This window comes from Lethenteron reissneri, chromosome 7 (assembly GCF_015708825.2).
Source record: "Lethenteron reissneri isolate LAM-NWPU_2019-01 chromosome 7, ASM1570882v1, whole genome shotgun sequence".
Taxonomy (NCBI): domain Eukaryota; kingdom Metazoa; phylum Chordata; class Hyperoartia; order Petromyzontiformes; family Petromyzontidae; genus Lethenteron; species Lethenteron reissneri.
In genome coordinates, this window is record NC_083785.1 from 7,620,693 (window position 1) to 7,643,462 (window position 22,770).

Consider the following 22,770-nt stretch of genomic DNA (forward strand, 5'->3'; position numbering starts at 1 on the left):
TTTATTTTCATTAATTTTGATGTTTTTACCTACGTGACTTTACCGAAAAAACCTAAGAATATGAATATTCATTCGTCATTCCCCAATTAATTCATCGCCCCATTCGCTCCACGCGATTTGGTGACATTTAAACAACGACGCAATGACGTCAGCGGTAAGGTAAGAATACCGGTGACGTCACAGCAGCTATCCACCAATCAGAGCGCGGCATTTAGTAATTCCCTCGGTCCATTTAATGTGGCGCTTACCTTTGGAGCAAACCATTTATGGCACACGCGCAAGGGAGGGGGGGGGGAAACAATCAGGCAAAGCGAATTTCACAAGCTAAAACCATGGATACGTCCAATATTTACGTAATTCTGCGTGCGATAATATTGTTTACAAATATTAATTAATAATAGTTATTGACCCGAAGCAATATTTTGATGACATAAGGTATTATTGAGCAACGCCTCCCCCCCTAAGGTTAAGGCTATTTTTAGCTGCGCCGGCTCGCCTTTATAAAGGGTGTTGAGTGGCCCGTGCTCTATTCGCTACTGAACTCGTTTGCTCGAATAAAGATAGTCTTCGTATTTGGAGAGGAGACTTATCGAGCGCTCCGGTGGAGTGAAGCAGAACCTCGGAGCCAGCCTCCGTTTTAGATTTCTTCCAACCGAGAATTTTCATACCTCGGCGTATTCACCGGCCTCGCCTAGAAGCCACTACCGGGAGAGGTGAGGGATACACGGCGAGAATTAATAGGCCGCGGCGGGTGGCGGTCCGCGGTCGCGCCCGAGTGCGGTCAAGGTTTGTTTGTTGACGATGACGGCTGTGATTAATTACTATTTATTATTATTGTTATGGTTACTGGTGGCGGCGGTGGTGTTGTTGTTATTGTGGTGTATTTGTTAATTCAACTGCCTAGCCGATACATTGTTTACTCACGATAAACCTATAGAGGATTCGTCTAGATTTAGTCACCCACCCACCCACTTGTTGCTAAACATGAATAATGTAGTGAGCGGGGCTTAACTGTGACCGCGTTTAATAAAAGCCTCTTTTTAAACCTATAATAAGTCGTGTTTATTTAAGTGTAAATCGTGTGGACGGACAAATGTACACCGCCCGTAAACAGCAACGCCACTGAGGGCCGTGATCTTCTCTTTCGTGTACAGTACGTGCACCTACAGTGTGGCTTTGTCGGATCACTGCTGGATGAGGGCCACCCCATCCCGTACGGGTCGTGGGGTGGTTTGACCATACTTCACCACGCTGGTCCGTGCGGGTTGGATCAATTGGGGAGAGCATAGAGGTAGGAGCATAGCTATACAAAGACGTGGTTTTAATGCAACTACCATCGCAGCATTGTGCGTAGTGCAACGCACAGCGAGGTGGGACAGGCAAGCAGTGTGTGTGTGTGTTAAGTGGAGTAAGGTAAAATAATGTTCGTGTGCACGTTGATACTCACAATCGGCATGATCTCTCTGAGCCCATTGTGTTCGAAGACGACGCTCTTTTTGGGAGGCGGGGTTGGTAAGACACAAAAGTGAATGTCGTCATCGTTTACGAGGTGTGTTCATCATCTTTCTCACAAGCAGCATCATCATCATCATCGTCAAGTCCACTCTAGAGGTGTTTTGGGTTAGATAGCATAACTATCAAAAATGTGTCGTTAAACCCGCCACCACCACCCGACACAGCCGATTACCAGTCAGGGTTTGTGGCGTAAACAAAAGGTGCCAATTCGTTACTGGTACAGCAACACCAGTGTGTCGGAGAGTAAACACCCCCACTACAAACATTTACAATTCGACTACAGTGACGTTTCACCTGTAATTACAACCAACATCATCAGGCGGGACAGCCAGGGTTGTGGCCGGTTTAACGACGCATTTATATTGACGCGATCTTAACCCAAAAACCTCTACTATGGATATCATATTTGTCGCGAAATCCTACTACGTGTTAAACTCACAGTGACAGTATGAATAGTATTAATACATCTTTAAAGGTTAAAATACTCACAATGAAGTTACCGTGCGACGTTTGCTCCTCTATCGATCCGATAGCCAGTTGCTTTAACGAGGATTGGTCCATGGGAGACCTGCAGGTAGTTTTTTAAAAGTATTTTTTTCAAGTCATTTCCCAAACGGGTTAACTTCATCACCATCATCAATATAAATATACAAGGCTTAACAGTTACAGTATTTGCATATTGAGGTCGTGCGTCTAATGGGCCAAAGGGGCAGTTTGCATAAAACATCTGAAATGAAAAATGTACAGTACGGTATTTACACTGATTTATATTGGAAATAGATGTGTAAATTTTAGTTGTTTTAGGCACCGATACCAAGTTCATTTTTGATTTCTTTATAAAGGGGACCTGTTCTGTAAGGTAAAATGCGCATGATGAAATGCGTTAGAAGCTATACTATGAAAATAGGTGACCTACATATTGAACTGATTGTATACACACTTGACTATATTTACCCGTATAATATTCCGGAAATACAATGTGTCGAATTTGGATGCGTTTGGAATATGATCACGTTTCATTTTAAAACATTTAAAGTAATTTGCTGTCTACAAGACCATCTTCGTGTCCGACGTTTCGCTCCAAGCGCTGCAGCAAGGAGCCGAAGGAGCTCCCAACACTTGGAGCGACATCAATCGACATCTCCTTACACCGATGATTCATTATCTCCATCTTGTGTTGTGTCCATCATTCTTAAAATCCCTCTCGTCTCCTGATTCCAAAGAACACAGGATGAGATGTTACTATCCTTTGTGCAAGCACTTCCAAGAGTTCATGAACAGTGAGCCTGGTGAAATTTGGGGAGCGCATCGTCAGTAGTGACCCTTTGGTTCCTAGGGTGTTTCGGCCTTTCTCTCTCTCTCACGACCTGTTTCCCACCACTTACGATGTTGCATTTCGAAGCTCTATATTTTAACCCTGCATTGCTGTAATGAGCCTCTGATAACATCACCTGCAATGAGCCCAAAACTCATCACCTATCAACACTAAACGGCGTTGGATGTGGATAGTTGCTTTGATGGGTGACTAACGTGCACAACAGGTTGTATGTATCTTGAACTTCTTTTGCGCCGTACGTAGCCAACCGTGCTAATTGGAGGTGGGGGGGGGACTACAAATTAAACACAAAAGCGGTTCTAAACAAATGAGTTAATTTAGAAAATCTTAAAGGTTGCTGCTATATCTTCTTGGTTCTTTCGGTAAAGTCACGTAGAAGGGAGATAATAAAATAATAAAAATATAATATAATAAAATGCAATTCTCACGACGTTTCGGACTCAAACTCAAGCAGCCGTCCTCAGGTGAAGAACAGGTCTGTCGGAAAGACGCTGAGGACTGCTGCTTGTGTTGTGGCCGAAACGTCGTGAGAATTGTATTATTTTATTATGTTTTATTATTTTATTATCTCCCTTCTACGTGACTTTGCCGAAAGAACCAAGAAGATGAATCCCTGCAGTCACGAAAACTTTAAATCGAAAGTTGTTGCTATAGGCTGCGGGAGCTATGTGGGGGGCAGCAGAGGACACTGGACCAAAATGCATCGCTCTCTCACCCACGCACCCCGCCATCACCAACCCGCACAGACCAGCACGGTGAAGTACGGTCAAAATAATCCCCGTGACCCGCACAGTGTTGGGAGGCCCGCATCCGGCAGTGGATTGAAAAAGGGCTGCACAAGATCGAAGGATAGGCTAAACAACTTGAAAGTTAATAAAAGAACAATTAGTAAAAGAGGTTGTAATGTGGTGGGCACATGTTTTGCATGGAGGTAAGCTGGTTACCAAGACAAGGCAATTGGCATGGCACCCAGAGGTTGGAGAACATGTGAAATGTAAAAAAAGGCAAACCTTAAGGGGGTGTCAGCGGGTCGACTTTGCGACAATTCTAGGATCTAGCAGATGTCGTCTTTATCCTGATCTATCGGTGTCGTGTTATGAGATGAAGTAGCCATTCTTATCTCTCACTCAGCAAGTGCGATCCTTTGTGTTTGGGAGTGACCTATGGAAGAGAATACCTTCAAAATGACCGTTTGTCCAAACGGTACTTTCCCATTCACCCTACTAGAGAGAGTAATGTTTGTCAACCCGATATTTTGAATTCTCAGAGCTGTAATTTAGGCAAATGAAGTGCAGGTCCAAATATAAATGTTTGATGTGGATTTTTGTGCAATCACTGGTGATCTCGGGCTGAGACCAACTCGCTCCACTTGAGAATACGCTTTTAATCGCAGGTGGCAGAAACGGTTATTGGAACCCAGAATCTCAATGCCGCCAGTTCACCACCCTGACCTCTGAGCCACCCCACCGGACTTTACTTTTCTTAACCATCTTCTCCCCCTGCGCTTCACCGCAGGATAGCGCACAGCGGCGCCGCTCCCAGCAATGATGGCGGCGGGCTCGGTGCCCAACGAGAACCTCCCCACGTACAAGCTGGTGGTGGTGGGCGACGGCGGCGTGGGCAAGAGCGCCCTCACCATCCAGTTCTTTCAGAAGATCTTCGTGGCCGACTACGACCCGACCATCGAGGACTCGTACCTCAAGCACACGGAGATCGACGGCCAGTGGGCCATCCTTGACGGTATGACCGACCGCTCGCTCGCTCCTCCTGCCGGGTGACGTCATTTGAACCCCTCCCCGGCGTTTGGGTGAATTGACAGAATTCGTGGATTGTGGTTCGATTTGGGAATGTACTAACATTGAGGCTGCTAGTGTCTGCAGGTGTCGCGTAAATATATCGACCAGTATATAATGGACAAAAAATATCCGAGCAGTTGCCGGCAACACGACTACTATTTATCTTTCTAAGGCAGCATTAGTTGATGGTAGAGTATGCTTTATTACTTTAAATATGCAGCTGGTGAGCTTCCCAACAGTTGAGCTAACAGCAGGGAGGTGTAAAGATTCGTCACCTCCCGGAAATTCGGTGAATCGTCGCGATTTGGTGTTGCGGTTTGAGTCAGGAGTACATAAAAAAAGGGTTTAGGTTCATGGAAAAGTCTGCAGTAGCAGAAGGCGTTGCGTGAACCCACTTGCGTACGACGTGAGTGATTCGAAAAATGGTTCTTAACGTACTGGATTCAATGTATGCTTTGCGATATTAATTGATTCACTTATGAAGCAAGGCACTGTGGCACCCCAGTCGTTGTCGCTACGATTTAACAGAGTACGACCAATTTACGATGCAGATCTAACGATGGGGAAAAAAAACGCTTCGGAGCTTGGGCTGTTTCGGTTCTTGGCCCTCGGTTTTTAACGCTCTGTGTGAAGAACCTGCACCTGAGACTCTCTCCCAATTAAGAATAAACTAAAACATTCTCATTTCCTCTAATATTTTGGATTAAATTAAATTGTTTTTTTCTGTACTGCGCCCTGAAGCTCTCCGTTTGGTCTGCTGCGCCTTGTAAAAATGTAAATGAATAAATCAATTGATCTGTTTAACATAATTTTTTATAGCTCACGATACATATATATAATCACACCCAGACAGATTAGATCATTATATTATTTTTCAATTCGTACACCTGTTTTACTTATATATATATAAAATAAAACAGGTTCGCGTGATCCAAAGGCACAAATGTCCACCACAGTTGAAGACAATGGATCAATCCTCGAATTGAATCATGACCCCCGAAACGTCACAATCAGCAGGGGCTCCAGTCCAGCCATTATAGTGGCACTCGTGAAAATAAAAAAATAAAAAACCCCAACTCGTTTAAAATTGGCCAAACATCCCAGTGCATGACCATCCAAAAAGAGTCTTGGTGAGGCTTGCCTGGCTAAAAGAAATCTGTGAGGCTTGCCTGGCTAAAAGAACTCCGTGAGGCTTGCCTGGCTAAGAGAACTCGATGAGGCTTGCCTGGCTAAAATAACTCGATGAGGCTTGCCTGGATAAGCAGGGGTAGGGGGGGGGGCGTTCCTCGCTGTGGTGCTGTTGCTGCTCTACTCTCTGCTCGTGGAGTGCAGCGTAGGTGAGATGGGCCGTGGGTCACTCGGGGAGTTAAAAGCTGAGCCTGTGCCAATGGCGACCGTCCAGCACTTGCAGAGGTTTTTGGTTTTTGAATGCTGGGCACTGGTCCAGGATCACATTATGTTGTCAAGCGCGGTTAGTTTATTGCCTCGGTGTGGTCGGCAAATGACTGCGCAAACAAAAGCTCCTGGCACGTGTTCAGGTTTGAATAATATTGCAGCTAGCCCCAGCTCTTGATCGTACATTTTTTCGTGCGTGCGCGTTGAGTAAATACGTAAACATTGATTGATTGCAAATCAATTGCGCTGCCCGTGATGCACGCATTGCAATGACCTCTTGGTAGGCGCTCCGCCTCAACGGTGCGGCCTCGGCTTCTATCATCTTCCATCCTCCTCTGTTCTCTCCCCCGCTCTTCATTTCCGTTGCAACTTGGGATTGTTATTAATTGCGTTCCCTGGAACCGCTTGAAACAAACTGGCGATCGGTTTCCCGCACGTATAGCAACTGCCCGGCGCAATAAAAGCAAAGCGTTGACCTCTTTTTCTTTTTGTTTTCCACTGAAAGACGGAAGGCAGCTGCCACTTGTGGTGTGTAATGTGGTTGGCCACTGCACACTAGACTCGCAATCCACGGTCACCGGTTCGATTCCATCTCGCGGCACGGCCGTTGAAAATTATTTTATTATGTTTTATTTTTATTATTTTATTACTTCCCTTCTACGTGATTTTACTGAAAGAACCAAGAAGATGAATCCCTGCAGTCACGAAAGCTTTAAATCGAAATGTATGACCGTCTAAAAAAAATACTACGCCCACCGTTTCCGTGCAGCAGGTTTGAGACTGTCGCACTCGGAGATTGCGTAAATCCACGTCATGGCGTATTCGAGCGCTTCGTAGCGTATCAGTGTTCGCACTGTAAGAGTTGTTTTGGTGGCCTCTGGCTCCACTGCCCACGCAAAACACTTTTTCCGCTGCTCTCACCCGATCGCCCGCCATCGGCGCGCGCGCACAACCTCCGCGTTTGGTCGGCTAGCCTTCAACACTTCACGTGGCCTCAAAATGCGTCCGGCACAGGCACCGTGGTGACGTCACCGTCACTTGGTGACATATGGTGGGTATTGGTATTGGCCGTCGCCCTGGGGGTCGCCTTTTTTTTTTACGAGAATCTCCGGCTTGGTAAATGGTAGATAAATAAAATACTCAAAGCCACCAAGGTCGCGATGAAACGATACCGGTTTCAGCTTTCATTATCATGCTTTCACAAATAGCCGTCGGATGTGTTTTTGTTTTGGCCTGTGTTGTTCCGCATTGGTGTCCGACGTTTTGCCCCAAGCGCCGTAAGATTTTTCAGGTGCGCACTGAAACAGGAAAGCACATCAACGGTGAGATTTACAGAGCAACTGCGTAAATCTCTGCAGGGCTTTTATTTTTAAATCCTTTATATTAAGTTCGCGTGCTTGCTTGCTTGCTTAGGACCGTGCAAATCTTTCGGTCGTTTTTTAACCCACTTCCCGTGATCCAATCGAGCTGACACTTTCCACACAGACTCGTTGTGCCAGACAATTATTGTTTGTGAAAAAAAATTCCCAAAATTGTACACTTTTTAGGGAAAAAAAAATTATTTTACATATATTCAAATAGAACGCATTCATGGCTTTGGCTGAACGTCATAGTATAAGAGCCCAGAGCGTAACCCCTCCACAGGCCGTGGCGGAGTAGCGCAGTTGGTAGCGCCCTCGCTTCCCATGCCAAAGGTCGCGGGATCGATCCCCGCGTCCTCCACAGGCGAATATATTTTTAAATCCTTTATATTAAGTTCGCTTGCTTGCTTAGGACCGTGCAAATCTTTCGCTCGTTTTTTAACCCACTTCCCGTGATCCAATCGAGCTGACATTTTCCACACAGACTCGTTGTGTGTGACAATTAATTTTCGTGAAAAAAAAATGCAAAATTTTACACTGTTTAGGGAAAACAAATTAAATATTTAATTACCAATTGCTTAATGGTGGCAGACAATCATCTGACCCATAGGTGGCAGCCATCTCAAGCCAGAGGACGAGAGGACTCTAGCCGCCACGCATATAAAGGATTTATAGTGAAAAACTTTGTTTTTACGGGTTTACTTGTTTACTTACGAACGTCGATTCTAAGCAAAGTGCGCTCTTAATATTTATCGGCTGCAAGCAATTTGACCGATGTTTTTGGAGGTGGCTGGGTAGCTGCGAGCTCGCTGCTTCAGTCCTGGGCTGGAATCCAGGCTTTAACCCTCCCGTCCAGTCACAAGCCACCAATAATGTTTCCACTTTTGCTCGTGCGATGCAAAAGCGCTCCCTTTACCGTTACCTCTTAATCACTGGTGTATTGACAAAGGTGCAGTTTGCGTAAACACGGGCCACAACCCTTCATCAATCAACTGCTGGACGACGGCCTCTCTGCGCAGGTGTTTGTCACGGGAGTTGTTTTGGCCACACTTCGCCACGTTGATTTGGTACCGGTTGATTAAAGGGCGTACCCCCAGGGACCTGTTCAGATGGTGCAGCGAAGGCCAGGTCGGCGAGTCCATAGTGCGGCGCGTTGAAACTCTGCGCCACCACCGTGACACCCACGGTGACCGACGATCTTCCAGAGGGATGTGGTGCGTGCGTGTGTGCGTTTCGACGTTAACGTGTCTCCGTGGAGAGCGGTGCCAACTTTGTGGCGTCTTAAATCCGCACGCACTTCTGTTGCATGTCGAGCCGTCTTGGCGTGGTCGGGGTAGCTCATTAAAATATAATTAATGCCTTCTTCGGCGCAGCCGTTATTGCTGATTATTCAGGCGCCTTCATTTCACGGCAGGTCCATTTTTTTTTTCTTGAAGCGGCGTCGATCTTGTGGGGATGGCACTCCATTTCTTGGAGGAGCTGTGACCTTGCGGCACGATTTTAAACCGGTCTCTACGTATGCTGTGAAACAACAATAGCCTGCGCTTTCCGAGTGTGTGCTGTGCCACCTTTCTATATTGTCCTCAAGTGCACGCAGACCAAATATTTACAACTGCCACCGCCACCACCCCCGCCGCTCTTATCGCCGGCGACCTCCCACCCGCGATAAAATGCGCCGCGCTGCGAGCGACGCGGCGTTTACATCGACGGACGTTGACCCCCCCTCCCCACTGGGCCAGAGACCACGGTTCTCGGGAACCCGTGGGGGGGAGGGGGGGAATTTGAGCCGGCGTTTCGTCATTGGTGACCTTGAAGGCACTTTAATCGCAGGTCGACGTGTGGCTGGATTCGAACCGAGGATCTCGGTGGTGTCGGCTCGGCAACTCTGACCTCGGAGCCACGTGCTCGTCACACGCACGCAGCTGTCATTTTTATAAGTCTGTTTACGTCTCATTATGAAAGCCATATGCTTGTATCGGACAGATCGGGAACTTGCAGAGAACGCACGACCTAGATACGCATCTGCACGATAAGATCTCTTTTGTGGTTGTTATGTTTTTTTAGTTGCACCATTCTCAACGACAACGAAATTGACGGCGCCATTAGCCCTGTTGCTTGATGTGTGCCAAGGGAATATAAATAATAAAATGTGGAACAAAAGCCCTAATGGAGTAGCCGCGCGGGGTCAGACGCCCGCTTTATTAAGCGGGCGTTCTCGCCCGCGGATGTCGGATCCGCTGGGTGTGGTCGCCCCTTAATGGCTTCTCCAGGGTTGCGAGGTCGTTTCTATTAGTCCTGATTTGGCAAATCATTGCCGTCTTGGGCAAGGCGCTATGCGAAGGCTGCGTCGACACCGCGTCGACACTGCGTCATCGGCCTTCATCCTCGGCCTTCATCCTCTGCCTTCATCGTCAGCCGTTCTTTAGGCCTGCGCTGGCCGATTCACATTTGCGTTGGTACACCGGGTATCCCTTTGCTGTTGCGTCAAAGTTGGTCACCGCATCGGGCGCTTTCAGATGCGCTTCTTCGGCCGTCTGGAACGCTCTTTTCTTCATCTATTAGGAAGCCACTGGAGCTGTGCACTTTTCAATCCTCGAGATTGAAAACTAATTTCTTTAGAACTGCTTTTTGCGTTGTTTGTTGTACTTTTCCGCACCTGCAGTTAGCGCGGTTGGGGTACGTAAGGTGCGAAAAAAAGTTCAACAAACATACATGTCAATGGGCTTTCGTGTCCATGTGTTATAGCACTCTTGTCGTTGAACTGCTGAATGAGTGACGTCCAATGCCATGTGGGGTCGTGGGGGTTATTTCACCATACGTTACCACACTGGTCGTTAATAGTTTCTCGCTAAGAGCACTTGTCTCCCCATAGCAGAGGTCGCAAACGGGTTTTGATTCCGTACCCATACCCGTCCGCACCAGGGTCGCAATCGGGTACCCGTACCCTACCCGATACCCGGCTACCCGTACCCTTCCGGGTATAGGGTACGGGTACCCGATTGCGACCTCTGGGATGAAGCCATGTTGCAGGCACGGGTGGGTTGATTCTAGGAACTTGAATTGTGAGAAGAGACAAGACGTTGGGAAATGAGTGACAAACGGTTACTCACCAGTGACTCACGGCCTACCCGTACCCGGCCGCACCAGGGTAGCAAACGGGTACCCGTACCCGGCCGGGTACGGGTAGCCGGGTATCGGGTAGGGTACGGGTATCGGGTACCCGATTGCGATCTCTGCCCAATAGTCTGGTAAAGGCTGCACACAGGGAACCCGTGTCTCTTTTTAGGCTTTCTAACTCTGATTGAAAGAGTTAATGCATTAGCTTTGTGTAACGCGGGGTTATGATAACGCTCGTTAAAAATCATCCAATGTGAACAAAACATTTGTGTAAAAGGTGTGTTGCTATTTGGAAATTGCCCTATGGATAACCTTCCCACTTGCTTACGTGGAGACCAATAAAAAAAAAACTTGGAAACCAATAATGGTGGCGAATTATTTTAGCCGGTTCTGGGCCTCCCCTAGGTCGACTCGGCCTTAAATGCATACCCTGTACAGCGTATGAACATTGGACGAAGGCGGCCGGGCATGGTATTAACCACCCACCCCCTTCGTGTACCTTGCCAGCCTTCGTAGGTGCTACTCGCTAACGGCCCTTGCCCCAACAGTCTGTTACAGGCTATGTACGTGGGGGGATCTGTGTCTTTGTGCCCACTGCAGTGCTGGACACAGCCGGACAGGAGGAGTTCAGCGCCATGCGCGAGCAGTACATGCGCACGGGCGACGGCTTCCTCATCGTCTACTCGGTCACTGACCGCACCAGCTTCGAGCACATCGACAAGTTCCACCAGCTCATCCTGCGCGTCAAGGACAAGTGAGTGTGTCGGCGTGGGGGCAGCCCCCGTCGCTGTTATCGATAGATCTTCGTGATCTGTCGATAACAGCGATGGTTTAGTACTACGTGTAGGTATCCCCGCGTATTCTTACAGTGTGAGGTTATCACAGAGAAAGGTGCGATTTTTTTTTTTTCACAGAAGTAGTCGCTAGTTTTACAGCAGGGGTGGTGGGCGTCGACGTTGCCGTGTGTGTGATCCCGATTGAGTCCTGCGTGATTTGAACCTCCGCAACAAGCGTAGGGGGCTGCTTGCACGCTTGGAATTACATAGAGAGACGGAAAGAGGATCGTGTGGATCGGAGGGCATTTACACGTCGCAGACATCAAGCCTACCATACATAAAGTTTTTTTGGGTTAGATTGCGTTATTTATAAATGTGTCGCAAACCTACACCACCCGACACGGCCAATCAGTAAAAAAATGTGTCGCGTTGACAAAAGACATACTCTTTGATTCTTTCGGTAAAGTCACGTAGGTGAAAATAACCCTGTCCTCTTCCCCCTCCACCCCCCCGCCCCCCGCAGGGACTCGTTCCCCATGGTGCTGGTGGCTAACAAGGTGGACCTGCTGCATCTTCGCAAGATCTCCTCCGAGCAGGGTCGCGACATGGCGGCCAAGTACAACGTGAGGACAGCGGTCGTAACGCCCCGGCACAAGATAATACATTATTTTGTTCATTGGATACGCAGTAATACCCCGGTTTCCGTCAGGGATGCGTTTCCTGAAAGTACGTGACGACGTCAATCGAAGCAATGTTCACAGGGGTAGGCAGGTGGAGGCGAAGGCCGAGAGGTGACGGAAAACAAGGAGGGAGGGACGGACGGTGATGACGCTGGCAGCGACGTAGGTGTGGGTTGAGGCAACGCAAATCGGGTAGCGGTGTTAATTAAGTGACGACGTATTTGCTAAATTACATAAAAGGGGGAGACGTAAATTCGGGGTATTCCTGAATTCCAGGGTCGAAATATATTATTTGACCTCCCGACCCCAACACCTCTTGTGTTTGCGTAACCCTGCATCCATTTTGGGTCATTATTTTCTCACAGCTGTAAGTATGTTGGGAGTCGGCCAATTAATCATGTACCTTTACAGACAAAAGCCAATTTGAACGATGCAGTTAAAAAACCTTTGGCAGATGCCCTAACCCTGCATAGCAGCATCATGGCACTCTGCTTGGGGTAGTGGCAGGCCAGTCCTATTTATTGTCTTCAGTAGAAATGCGTAAACCCTCGGGGGTTTCCAAAATGACGCGTAAGAATTCTGTCGTGCAGATCCCGTACATCGAGACGAGCGCCAAGGACCCGCCGCTGAATGTCGACCAGGCCTTCCACGAGCTCGTGCGAGTCATCCGGTAAGCGACGGCGCGGTTATCGTGTGTAAAAAGTATCATTTTAAAATGCATCTCGTTGTTAAAATCTTTCTCTGTGTGCATTGCCGATAACTGAATGGGAGGGCGGAAAGGTTGGCTGATTTCCGTGAAGTATTGGTGGGGGTTAAAGTGTTTTCTCCGAGATGTCTGGTCAGCAATGGAAGGGGTATGCCAAGTTAACCTCTTGGAGCATCAATCTCTCGCAGTCGGTGCCGGTGAGCAAGCAGTTGCAGGGTTGCACCTTTACCTTGCCACTTAGAAACGAGGCGTGAATGCCCCACACGAGGACTTGGACCGCCGTGCGATTTGCAGGTTCGCGTGTGCCAATCGGTGCATTCGCTCCACCGAAAACGGCTCCCGGTTTACCGGTTGACGTTCTGCTACCCAAATTTTAAATAAAAAAAATCCCCCCCAAGTCGCATTACCGGTCGTGGCGTCGGCGTTGCCCCATGAGATCAAGCGCACCGTGTCGGCCTCAGTCGGTCCTCTCGGCTCTTGGCACTCGCTCGAGGGAATCATCGTTTTGTTTGTCTTCTGCAGGGAGCAGGTTCCAGAGAAGAAGAACAAGAAGAGGGAGAAGTGGCGGAGAGAGAGAACTCCCAGCGTGCAGTGCCATTGCATGCTCATGTGACGCCCTCATTCCTCCGTGCACCCGTACACATCTGGCACACGCACGCACAGACGCGTGTGCAATCGCATTGTTGTGGTCAGCCTTGTCAGGACTCATTTCCCATCTGCCCCGTTCCCCACTGAGGCCAATATCGCCCATGATACCAAACCCCGTCCCCTCCCATTACAGTACGCCACGTCTTCGCGATGAGGCTGCGAAGCGCGGATTTGTTTCAGCGGGGTTTGTGAAATGTAAAGAGGGCGGGCGGGCTGGCTGGCTGGCGGGCTGGCGGGTGGGCTGGCGGGCGCTCGCAATTGCGGCGATCGTGGTGGGTGTACGCGAAAGTGGTGGGCGTAATCGACGCGCGGACGAACCTGTGGACGGCACGAGCGTCGGCGGTTGAGTCTGGTTCTGGGGGTGGGGGGGGCAAACGCGTGGCGCAGGGTTTGGGAGACTGTGGCGTGGGCTATCCAGTGTGTGCAGCCCCATGGGTCGATGGGTTGGACGCCTAGGCACCGGGCTTTGTAGAAGAGATTTAATTTCGTTGCAGCGGGGGGGGGGGGGGGGGGGGGCGTGCCCGTGCTAATCATGGTTGGCGACTAGCGAAAGATCGCGATGGCTTGCGGGGTACGCACCTCCTTCTCAAGCGCCTTTCTACGCTACTCAGCGACGTGCATTTGCCCACCCCCGTTAACTTATCGTTTTGAAACGTGGCAAGTAATTGTACTTTTACCATTGCAATGATTTTTCTGCGAGCCATTGCAAGGATTTTTTTGCGAGCAGCGCACTTTCGTGTTGTTATTCGATGCCGTGTTGGGAGGGCATGGAGAGAAAGCCTCAGTGGCGAGAAACGGTTTGTTTTGAGAATCGTGTGTAGAATGTGATTGTGTCGTAATTTGTTTCGTAGTTGAATTGTCCTTTTTACATGAACAACACTAAACAGTGCCTCCTGAAAAGAGCTGCTTCACCAACGTCACATGAATGACCGGTGATGTTCAGACTGAAGGTATTGAGTTTGTGTTGAGAAATCCCCAACTCCCTTTGCGACTCAATATTAGCCAAGACATTGGAAAACCTTTTTTTTTTGCCAAAACCAGGTGGGGCAGAGCGAATGTTAAATATGTGATGCCTTTTTTGTAAGTCCAGTATATACCGTTGTGTTTCAATATCGTGCCACCAATCCCATCGTTTGGGCAGAGTGTTTGGCGCAGTGGTTAATTGCATATCGTTTTCAGCCTGGCAAGCAGAGTTCGTTTCCTGGCAATTCGATGGTGAATGATATCTGACCCCAGTCCACACCAGCCAGTATTATGAAGTAGAGGTCGTTCAAGCAATGACCAACAACATGGCGTGGGGGAGGCCTCATCCAGCAGTGGGTTGACAACGGTCTCTAAAAATACATCAAAATGTAAAAGATGCCCCAAGTTTGATTCCTAGCCATAACCAATTAGCCAGGCGTTGGTGGCCTTTTAATCTTGACGTGAGGGTTGGTGGGGCTCTCACGAACTCCAGAGGTGGGGGGGGACGTCGATGTGCTGCTATACCTTGGCGTTGTCAGGAGAATGCGGTACAGCAAAAAATGTGGACTCCACAGGTTTAAGTCCGTGTGGGATAGAGCGTTTCCCCCTTGAGTGCGTGGGTTTTCTCCAAGCGCTCTGGTTTCTTCCCCCATGTAAACCACTCATTAATTGGCCAATAACACCTTGACATAGAGGATCGCAGAGCTTGGGCAATCGTTGGCACCTGCTCTCCACGTGGTCGCCTTACCGCTACTGCGGCTGCGTGCGTTACAAGTTGAAATGGAAAAAAATTCTCAACTTATTCGAATGTCCGTGGCCAGCGATATCTGAACCGGTTCTGGGCCCCTCCTTCACCCCGCACTGAGCTGCGCGGTGAAGTATGGTCGAACAAATTCCCACGGTCGACACGGCGGTGGGGAAAGGGGGCCCCTTCGCACAGTGGGATTGGCAAAAGGCTGTGAGATGAATACAAAATAGGAAGCTATTTGAAAGTTTGGTTATTCGCCACCCTTTGTCAAAGAGGTTAGCCGTGCCTCACAAAGTTCTCCGTTTGCTAAGTGAAGGACTTTTACATTGAATGTAAACGTTTAGGAGGGCGACTGCTGTGCAGAGGTGTGGACTCGAGTCATGTGACTTGGACTCGAGTCAGACTCGAGTCATGAATTTGATGACTTCAGACTCGACTTGGACTTGCATAACAATGACTTAGTCCCACCTCTGAGGTGTGGACTCGAGTCATGTGACTTGGACTCGAGTCAGACTCGAGTCATGAATTTGATGACTTCAGACTCGACTTGGACTTGCATAACAATGACTTTGTCCCACCTCTGAGGTGTGGACTCGAGTCATGTGACTTGGACTCGAGTCAGACTCGAGTCATGAATTTGATGACTTCAGACTCGACTTGGACTTGCATAACAATGACTTTGTCCCACCTCTGCTGCTGTGTGTAGGGTCTGCGTGGCCCAATCAGCTTCTTCACTCTCCGATCTTGTAAACCACTGCAGCCTGTTCACCGTTGAACACAAGTCGGTCGGTTGTGGCAGTAATCACTACATGCAGGGCAAAATGCATTTGCTGTCTAAGGAGTTTTAACAATAAACGAAAGGTGAATTTGTCTTCTCGTGTTGTGGTTGGGTCCGAGATGCAGGCTAAATCTTGCGTGACTTTAAGGAGAGTTTCCAGTGTTGGGGGCCAGCCCCAGGTCACTTTATGCGTGTTACGTCTGGTGGAGTTTTGCGGGGCGTGAGACAATTTCACCTGGGTTCACGGTGACTTTGTCTTTATTTTGAGGATGGAACACCACGAGGGCTTTCGCCGATCGTGCAGTTTTAGTTTATCCCCCCCCCGGCACCTCCGATGAGCATGGTTGGCTACGTACGGTGCGAAAGAAGTTCAACATACAGTGACTAAAGTGTAATTTACGCAAATCCAGTGCACACTCATACCTACTACACCCTAGCACGTTCCCGAACTCGTACTTTTGAAGCAACGTTGCCTCAACCACCAACAGGCACCAGGGCTGGTTTGGATAGCCATCCGGATGTCCGCCAAATTAATTAGAATTTCACTGGTGGGGTCTCGCATCACACACGCACACGTGATTTTACGCAATCCTTTGTGACACAAGAATAGGTTTTAGCCTTTCTGGCAATAAAACAGCGGTGTTAAAATGTTAACACCAAACGGAAACCTTTTGCAAGGAATCATGTCTGCATTAACCACAATACTTGTGAACATGCAAACAAAAAATCATGTTCTGATAGTATATGCATTGTCTTTGAAACGGATTGGTCCATACCAGAGACCGCTTTCTTTTATTGCCAGAAGGAGTAAAACCTTACTACTGGCAAGGGAGGCCCCATGATGTCTTTGTCACATTGTTGGGTTCTGGAGATCGGTGTGGATCCCGAGGGACCCACGACTGTTATCCGACCAGAACCCCTCTTCACCAGACTCTTCGTGGCCTCCAAAACCACAACAATCCACCAGATGGCAGCAACTCCGCACCATCAATTCAGCACGATATGCCAGACACCAACGGCGACTTGACACCATCCAGCGAGCACAATATTTCACGACATCCAGCGCAGTGTTTGTCACTAATTTTCAGAGCGGGGGGGGGGGGAAGGGACACCACTTTCGCCGGGACGACATCATCAATGTGAGAGAGCCCCCCACATTTGAAACCGTTGGGGGTTTGGCAGCAGCATGATGATGATGATCGGGTAGGGTACGGGTACCCATTTGCGACCCTGGTGCGGCCGGGTACGGGTAAGGAATCAAAACCCGTTTGCGACCTCTGTGATGGGGGCGAGTTCACGTGTTGCGTATTGTCGGTGGGCCCTCACTAATGGCCACAAGAGGCCGCCAGTGAGCCAGTGGGCCTTGCAATGAAAACACTGATACAGCAGTCGTAACACCGATGTTCACACTAGGCCTCGGCAAGGTAATGTAAATGACCCTTTTTACCGGGTAATAGGGTAAAGGTGTCAACATGCCAATGGGTAAGGTAAAGGGTTGGGTAAAGGTAGCTCGGAAGAATTACCCGGTAGGGTAAAGGCAGAACTCCACGACTCCAGGAAGTGGCCCCGAAGCTTGCCACAACGTAAGGGGCCCGTGGTGACTTACAGCAAAACGTGAGTTGAGCGTGGACAATTAGACCCAAGCCGAAACATAACATATACAAAAGATCGTTTAAAAATATGTATTTTTTTAGTGATATAACATAGTATTGTCACCATTATGACATACATATACCGAGTTTGCAGTCGATACCACATTAGGAAGTGGGTTAAAATTGAGTTACAAGATTTGAGGATACGACAACAACAATGACAACCACAACAATAACAACAACAGAGTGAGTTCAAAGAAAGCGTGTAAAATTGGAATCGAGAGTATTCTATATGTATAAAGCGCTCCAACTAGCATTTACCGTTATAACCCTTTTTCATGTCGTAGTACCCCAGTAATTACCCTGTAATGTATGGGGTAAGGCTAAAAGGTAGGGTAAAAGGTAGGCTCGTTGCTTTTTAAATCCTTTATATTAAGTTCGCTTGCTTGCGTGCTTACGACCGTGCAAATCTTTCAGTCGTTTTTTAACCCACTTCCCGTGATCCAATCGAGCTGACATTTTTCACACAGACTCGTTGTGCGAGACAATGAATGTTCGTGAAATTTTTTTTCCAAAATTTTACACTGTTTAGGGAAAACAAATTAAATATTTAATTTCCAATTGCTTAATACTGGCAGACAATCATCTGACCCATAGGTGGCAGCCATCTCAAGCCAGAGGACGAGAGGACTCTAGCCGCCACGCATATAAAGGATTTAGAGTGAAAAACTTTGTTTTTACGGGTTATACTTTTTACCCTTTACCTTACCTGCTAAAGCAGCGGTCGGGAACCTATGGCTCGCGAGCCATATATGGCTCTTCCGGTGACGGCATATGGCTCCCAGTCAATTTTGAGTTGAAAAAAAAATAAAAAAAAATCAGTTTGGAACTGATTTTAAAATACTTGTGATATTGCTTAATAATATTGTGTCATTTTAAAGTAAACAGAAATTAGTTTTGAAGATAAATTTCACGGGTCACGCCTGCACGAAGCTCAACCTCACCACGTACGAACCAGACTACTACAAGGCCATCAGCAAAACCATGCAGCACCAGAAGTCGCATTAAAAGTAAGACATTTAATTTATTATACGTTAAAAATACTACATGGCTCTCAATGAAATATATTTAGAAATATTTGGCTTTTATGGCTCTCCCAGTCAAAAAGGTTCCCGACCCCTGTGCTAAAGGGTAAAAGGTAGGGTAGAGTGATTGTATTGTGGTAAGATAAAAGGTAGGGTAAAGGTAGGCTCGCTGTTTTTACCTTTTAACTTTCACCTTACCGAGGCCGCGTTCACAGCACAGTCCACAGCAAGTTCTGTAGCATCGCTTTCTCCCGTGCCACAAGGGGGTGGTAGAGGGTCAGTCTTCTTCTGATCCTTCGGCTTGCCTCTCACCCTGCCGCGTGATGTATCCCTGTCCCCTGGTGACTCTGGACAGCCACTTGCAATGCACACAGGGAGTCCCCCTATCACTTTTAGAGATTGAAAACTAATTTCTTCTTCAAAAGTGCTTTCGTTTGCTGCCCTTCGCCCGGTACCTCCGATTTTGCTGATCGGTTGGCTACGTACGGTGCGAAAGAAGTTTAACATACACGTCCATACACGCATACTCCAAGGACTGGTGTACAGCAAGTATGTAAATGTTGTGGTTTCACGCTTCAACACACCGGTGGGCTAAAGCAGTGAACTATTTGTCTTTTGTCAACGTGACACTTTTTTACTGATTGGCCGTGTCGGGTGGTGGAGGGTTACGACACATTTATAAATAACGCGATCTAAACCCAAAACGTTGATTATGAAGTATGTTGAGCTACACACTAATAACACTACTGATGGTATTGTGACTAATTAAAAAAGGCTCTTATTATTTTGGTTTCCGGACCCCTTGTGATTTAATGTGACACGGGTGGCTAGGGAGATATTAACTCCCTCGCCTGGTATGCAGGAGGTCGTGGGTTCGACCCCGACCCCAACGCCTGTTGTATATTTGGAGTTTGCGTGTCTCTCTCTCTATAATCATCATCACGGTGGCTACGAGATGTTAACTACCTCGCCTGGTATGCAGGAGGTCGTGGGTTCGACCCCGACCCTGATGCCTGCTGCTGTATATTTGGAGTTTGCGGTGTTTCTCTCTCCATAATCATCACGGTGGCTAGGAGATGTTAACTACCTCGCCTGGTATGCAGGAGGTCGTGGGTTCGACCCCGACGCCTGTTGTATATTTGGAGTTTGCGTGTCTCTCTCTCCACGTGGTCGCGTGGATTTTCCTTCTCCGGGTTCTCCGGGTTTCCCTTCCACATTGAAAAACATTCCATTGGGATGATTTAGATTAGTTTGCGGCTGTGAAAGTCCAAATGATGGACCACTTCGTTGAGCTATCTATCATTTGTGGTAGTCAAATTGCTTCTTTAAAATAAGTCATAATCTCAGTGGGCTTTGCCTGGTAGGATGGGGATGGTTTAGCTAACATATTCCTGCAGACGGAGCTGGTAGGAACGTCGGGTTGCTCGGTCAATGGCCTGCAGGGTCAACGGCGGCGTGGTGTATTCCGCAAATATGTCCGACTGTGAGGGCGGGCACAAGCCGGCGTGAGTAGGTTAAACGTTGCGTTTTATAAGGGCACCACGGGGTGACCAGCCCCTCCCCACCCAGCCCCACCCACCCAGCCCCTCCCCACCCAGCCCCTCCCCACCCAGCCCCTCCCCGCACGACGGACGGACGGACACAATAATCCCCTGTAGGTTGGTGTAACCAGGAGGTTCCTACCAGTACTATTTGTACGCGTTTAGGTGATTTGTTTACCTTTCTTGTACTTTGCACGACTATCGAGTTTTTTTTATTTTTGTTGTTGTAAAGTTCTTACCCCGTGCTCCTACTGGACATCTTTGAAAAATAGCTTCATAGCTCATCGGATTCGTCCAGTAGAAATATACATTCTGATTATATAGGTAACCCCCTATGAGTGACCAGTCTTGTACTCCATCCACTCTCCCCGTGTAAGGGAAGAGTTTCATCCTCCAAGCCACTTTGTGTAAGTGACCAGTCTTGTACTCCATCCACGCTCCCAGTGTAAGTTGACAGTCTCATCCATCCACTCTCTCCGTGTAAGTGAACAGTATTCGTCTCATACTCTTAGTTCTTTCGGTAAAGTCACGTAGGTAAAAAAAAATGAAGCACCAAATCTGGCTGTGAAGGTCCCACCTGATGACGGAGACTTGTGTTGCCTCCGAAACGTCGTGATTTTCTTGTTTTATTTTTTTTATTAATTTTAATTTAATTTTTTACCTACGTGACTTTACCGAAAGAACTAAGCGTATGAATCCTTGCAGTCACGAAATCTTCAAATCTAGCATTAGTCTTCGTCTCCATCCACTCTGTGTAAGTGACCAGTATTGTCCACCATCCACTCCGTGTAAGTGACCAGTATTGTCCACCATCCACCCTCTGTCTCTCTCTCTGCTCTACGCGTGAACAGTTTTGTTCGCCATCGCGTCGTTCTCCCCAGCCCCCCACGTGACCTGCCCCTCGCCATATTCGCCTGTGGGGCGAGGGGACTCAGCCACTCGGCCCGGCGAGACTCAGTCACTTAGCCCGGGGTGACTTAACCACTCTACCTGGGTACTCAGTCACTCAGCCACTTAGCCACTCAGCCACTCAGCTCAGGGTCACACAGCCACTCAGTCACTCAGCCACTCAGCCCTGGGTCACTCAGCCACTCAGTCACTCAGCCACTCAGCCCAGGGTCACTCAGCCACTCAGTCACTCAGCCACTCAGCCACTCAGCCCAGGGTCACACAGCCACTCAGTCACACAACCACTCAGTCACTCAGCCCAGGGCCACTCAGTCACTCAGTCACTCAGCCACTCAGTCACTCAGCCACTCAACCCAGGGCCACTCAGTCACTCAGTCACTCAGCCACTCAGCCCAGGGCCACTCAGCCACTCAGTCACTCAGCCACTCAGCCCAGGGTCACACAGCCACTCAGTCACTCAGCCCAGGGCCACTCAGTCACTCAGTCACTCAGCCACTCAGCCACTCAGTCACTCAGCCCAGGGTCACACAGCTACTCAGTCACTCAGCCACTCAGTCACTCAGCCACTCAGTCACTCAGCCACTCAGTCACTCAGCCCAGGGCCACTCAGCCACTCAGTCACTCAGCCACTCAACCCAGGGTCAATCAGCCACTCAGTCACTCAGCCACTCAGCCACTCAACCTGGGTACTTAGCCACTTAGCTGGGTGCTCGGTCACTCGGCCCGGGTGCTCTATCACTTAGCAAGGAACTCAGCACTCAGTCGGGGTAATCAGTCACTCGAGCAGATCAGTCAAGTCACTCGGTGAGTCGGTCACTCGGTGAGTCAGTCACTCAGCGATTGAGACACGCACACAGGCAGTCGGTGCAGCGCGTCAGCCATCTAGGCACCAAGTCCGTGCTCAAGTCAAGGACGCACGTGGTGACTGGGGCATTAGCTCAGTCGCACACCCGCCCCGGTACACAACCAGGGAGACGGTGAGGGAGTTTGCGGGGCCGACACACGGAGGACGAAGCCCCGGAGAAGATTTGCCCAATACATCGGCTCAGCCCAGCCCGGCGAGGTGAGTAGTTGACTGCCTTGCCCCGTGCCTTGCATGTGTCAGTCACTCCGTGCGTCTCTGACTGGCGTATCTGTCTCCCTGTGTTCGTCTTTTTGTTCGTCTGCCTACGTGTGACTACGTGCAGTAGCTGTGTGTGCCTGTTTAATTGTACCCGTGCCTGCCCGTATCTCTCTGTGCCAGTCACTCTGTCGACCAACTTGTGCCAGCTACGGTTCATGTCTGTGTCAGTCAGCCGACTCTCCTACCTCGTTGTGTGTCAGTCTGCCTACCTACCAGCGACTATCAGTCTACCTGTGCCTGCCTGCCTGTGTCTGTGTAAGCCTACTTAGCCTGCCTGTCTTGTCTACCTGTGCCTACCTGCCTGTCTGCCTACCTGTGCCGGTCTACCTGTCTTCCTACCTGTCTGCCTGCCTGCCTATGTCTGTGTAAGCCTGCTGGTCTACCTGTCTGCCTACCTGTCTTGCTACCTGCCTACCTGTGCCGGTCTACCTGTACCTGCCTATTCGTGTCCACGTCCGTCCGTCTCCCTGTGTTGTTGTTGTCAGTCTGCACGCACACATCCTGTTGTCATGATGCACACCTGTTGTCATCCACACCTGTTGCCATGCTGCACACCTGTTGCCATGCACACCTGTTGCCATGCACACACCTGTTGCCATGCACACACCTGTTGTCATGCACACCTGTTGCCATGCACACCTGTTGCCATGCACACCTGTTGCCATGCACAGCTGTTGTCATGCACACCTATTGACATGCAC

At 48.8% G+C, this 22,770-nt stretch overlaps 2 protein-coding genes across 3 annotated transcripts in view; both read left to right on the forward strand.

Moving 5' to 3' along the window:
* The first annotated feature begins 338 nt into the window (after positions 1 to 338).
* LOC133357104 (ras-related protein M-Ras-like) lies at positions 339 to 15,911 on the forward strand. Its single transcript, XM_061574887.1, has 6 exons — positions 339 to 713; positions 4,367 to 4,591; positions 11,121 to 11,274; positions 11,820 to 11,919; positions 12,567 to 12,646; positions 13,205 to 15,911. Exons 2-6 carry the CDS (start codon positions 4,396 to 4,398, stop codon positions 13,293 to 13,295), a joined length of 621 nt encoding a protein of 206 aa, XP_061430871.1. The 5' UTR covers positions 339 to 713; positions 4,367 to 4,395; the 3' UTR covers positions 13,296 to 15,911.
* Positions 15,912 to 20,931: 5,020 nt separating this feature from the next.
* Positions 20,932 to 22,770, forward strand: part of LOC133356763 (tyrosine-protein phosphatase non-receptor type 4-like) — a 71,914-nt gene continuing 70,075 nt past the window's right edge. For both annotated transcript variants that reach the window (XM_061574430.1, XM_061574446.1), the window contains exon 1: positions 20,932 to 22,009. The gene's annotated coding sequence lies outside the window, so the exon portion shown is untranslated. The remainder of the gene's footprint in view (positions 22,010 to 22,770) is intronic.

Coding starts and splice junctions, on each gene's coding strand:
- LOC133357104 (XM_061574887.1), top strand. CDS start 4,396: ATGATGGCGGCGGGCTCGGTGCCCAACGAGAACCTCCCCACGTACAAG. Junction 11,275..11,819: donor ATCCTGCGCGTCAAGGACAA/GTGAGTGTGTCG, acceptor CGCCCCCCGCAG/GGACTCGTTCCCCATGGTGC. Junction 12,647..13,204: donor GAGCTCGTGCGAGTCATCCG/GTAAGCGACGGC, acceptor TGTCTTCTGCAG/GGAGCAGGTTCCAGAGAAGA.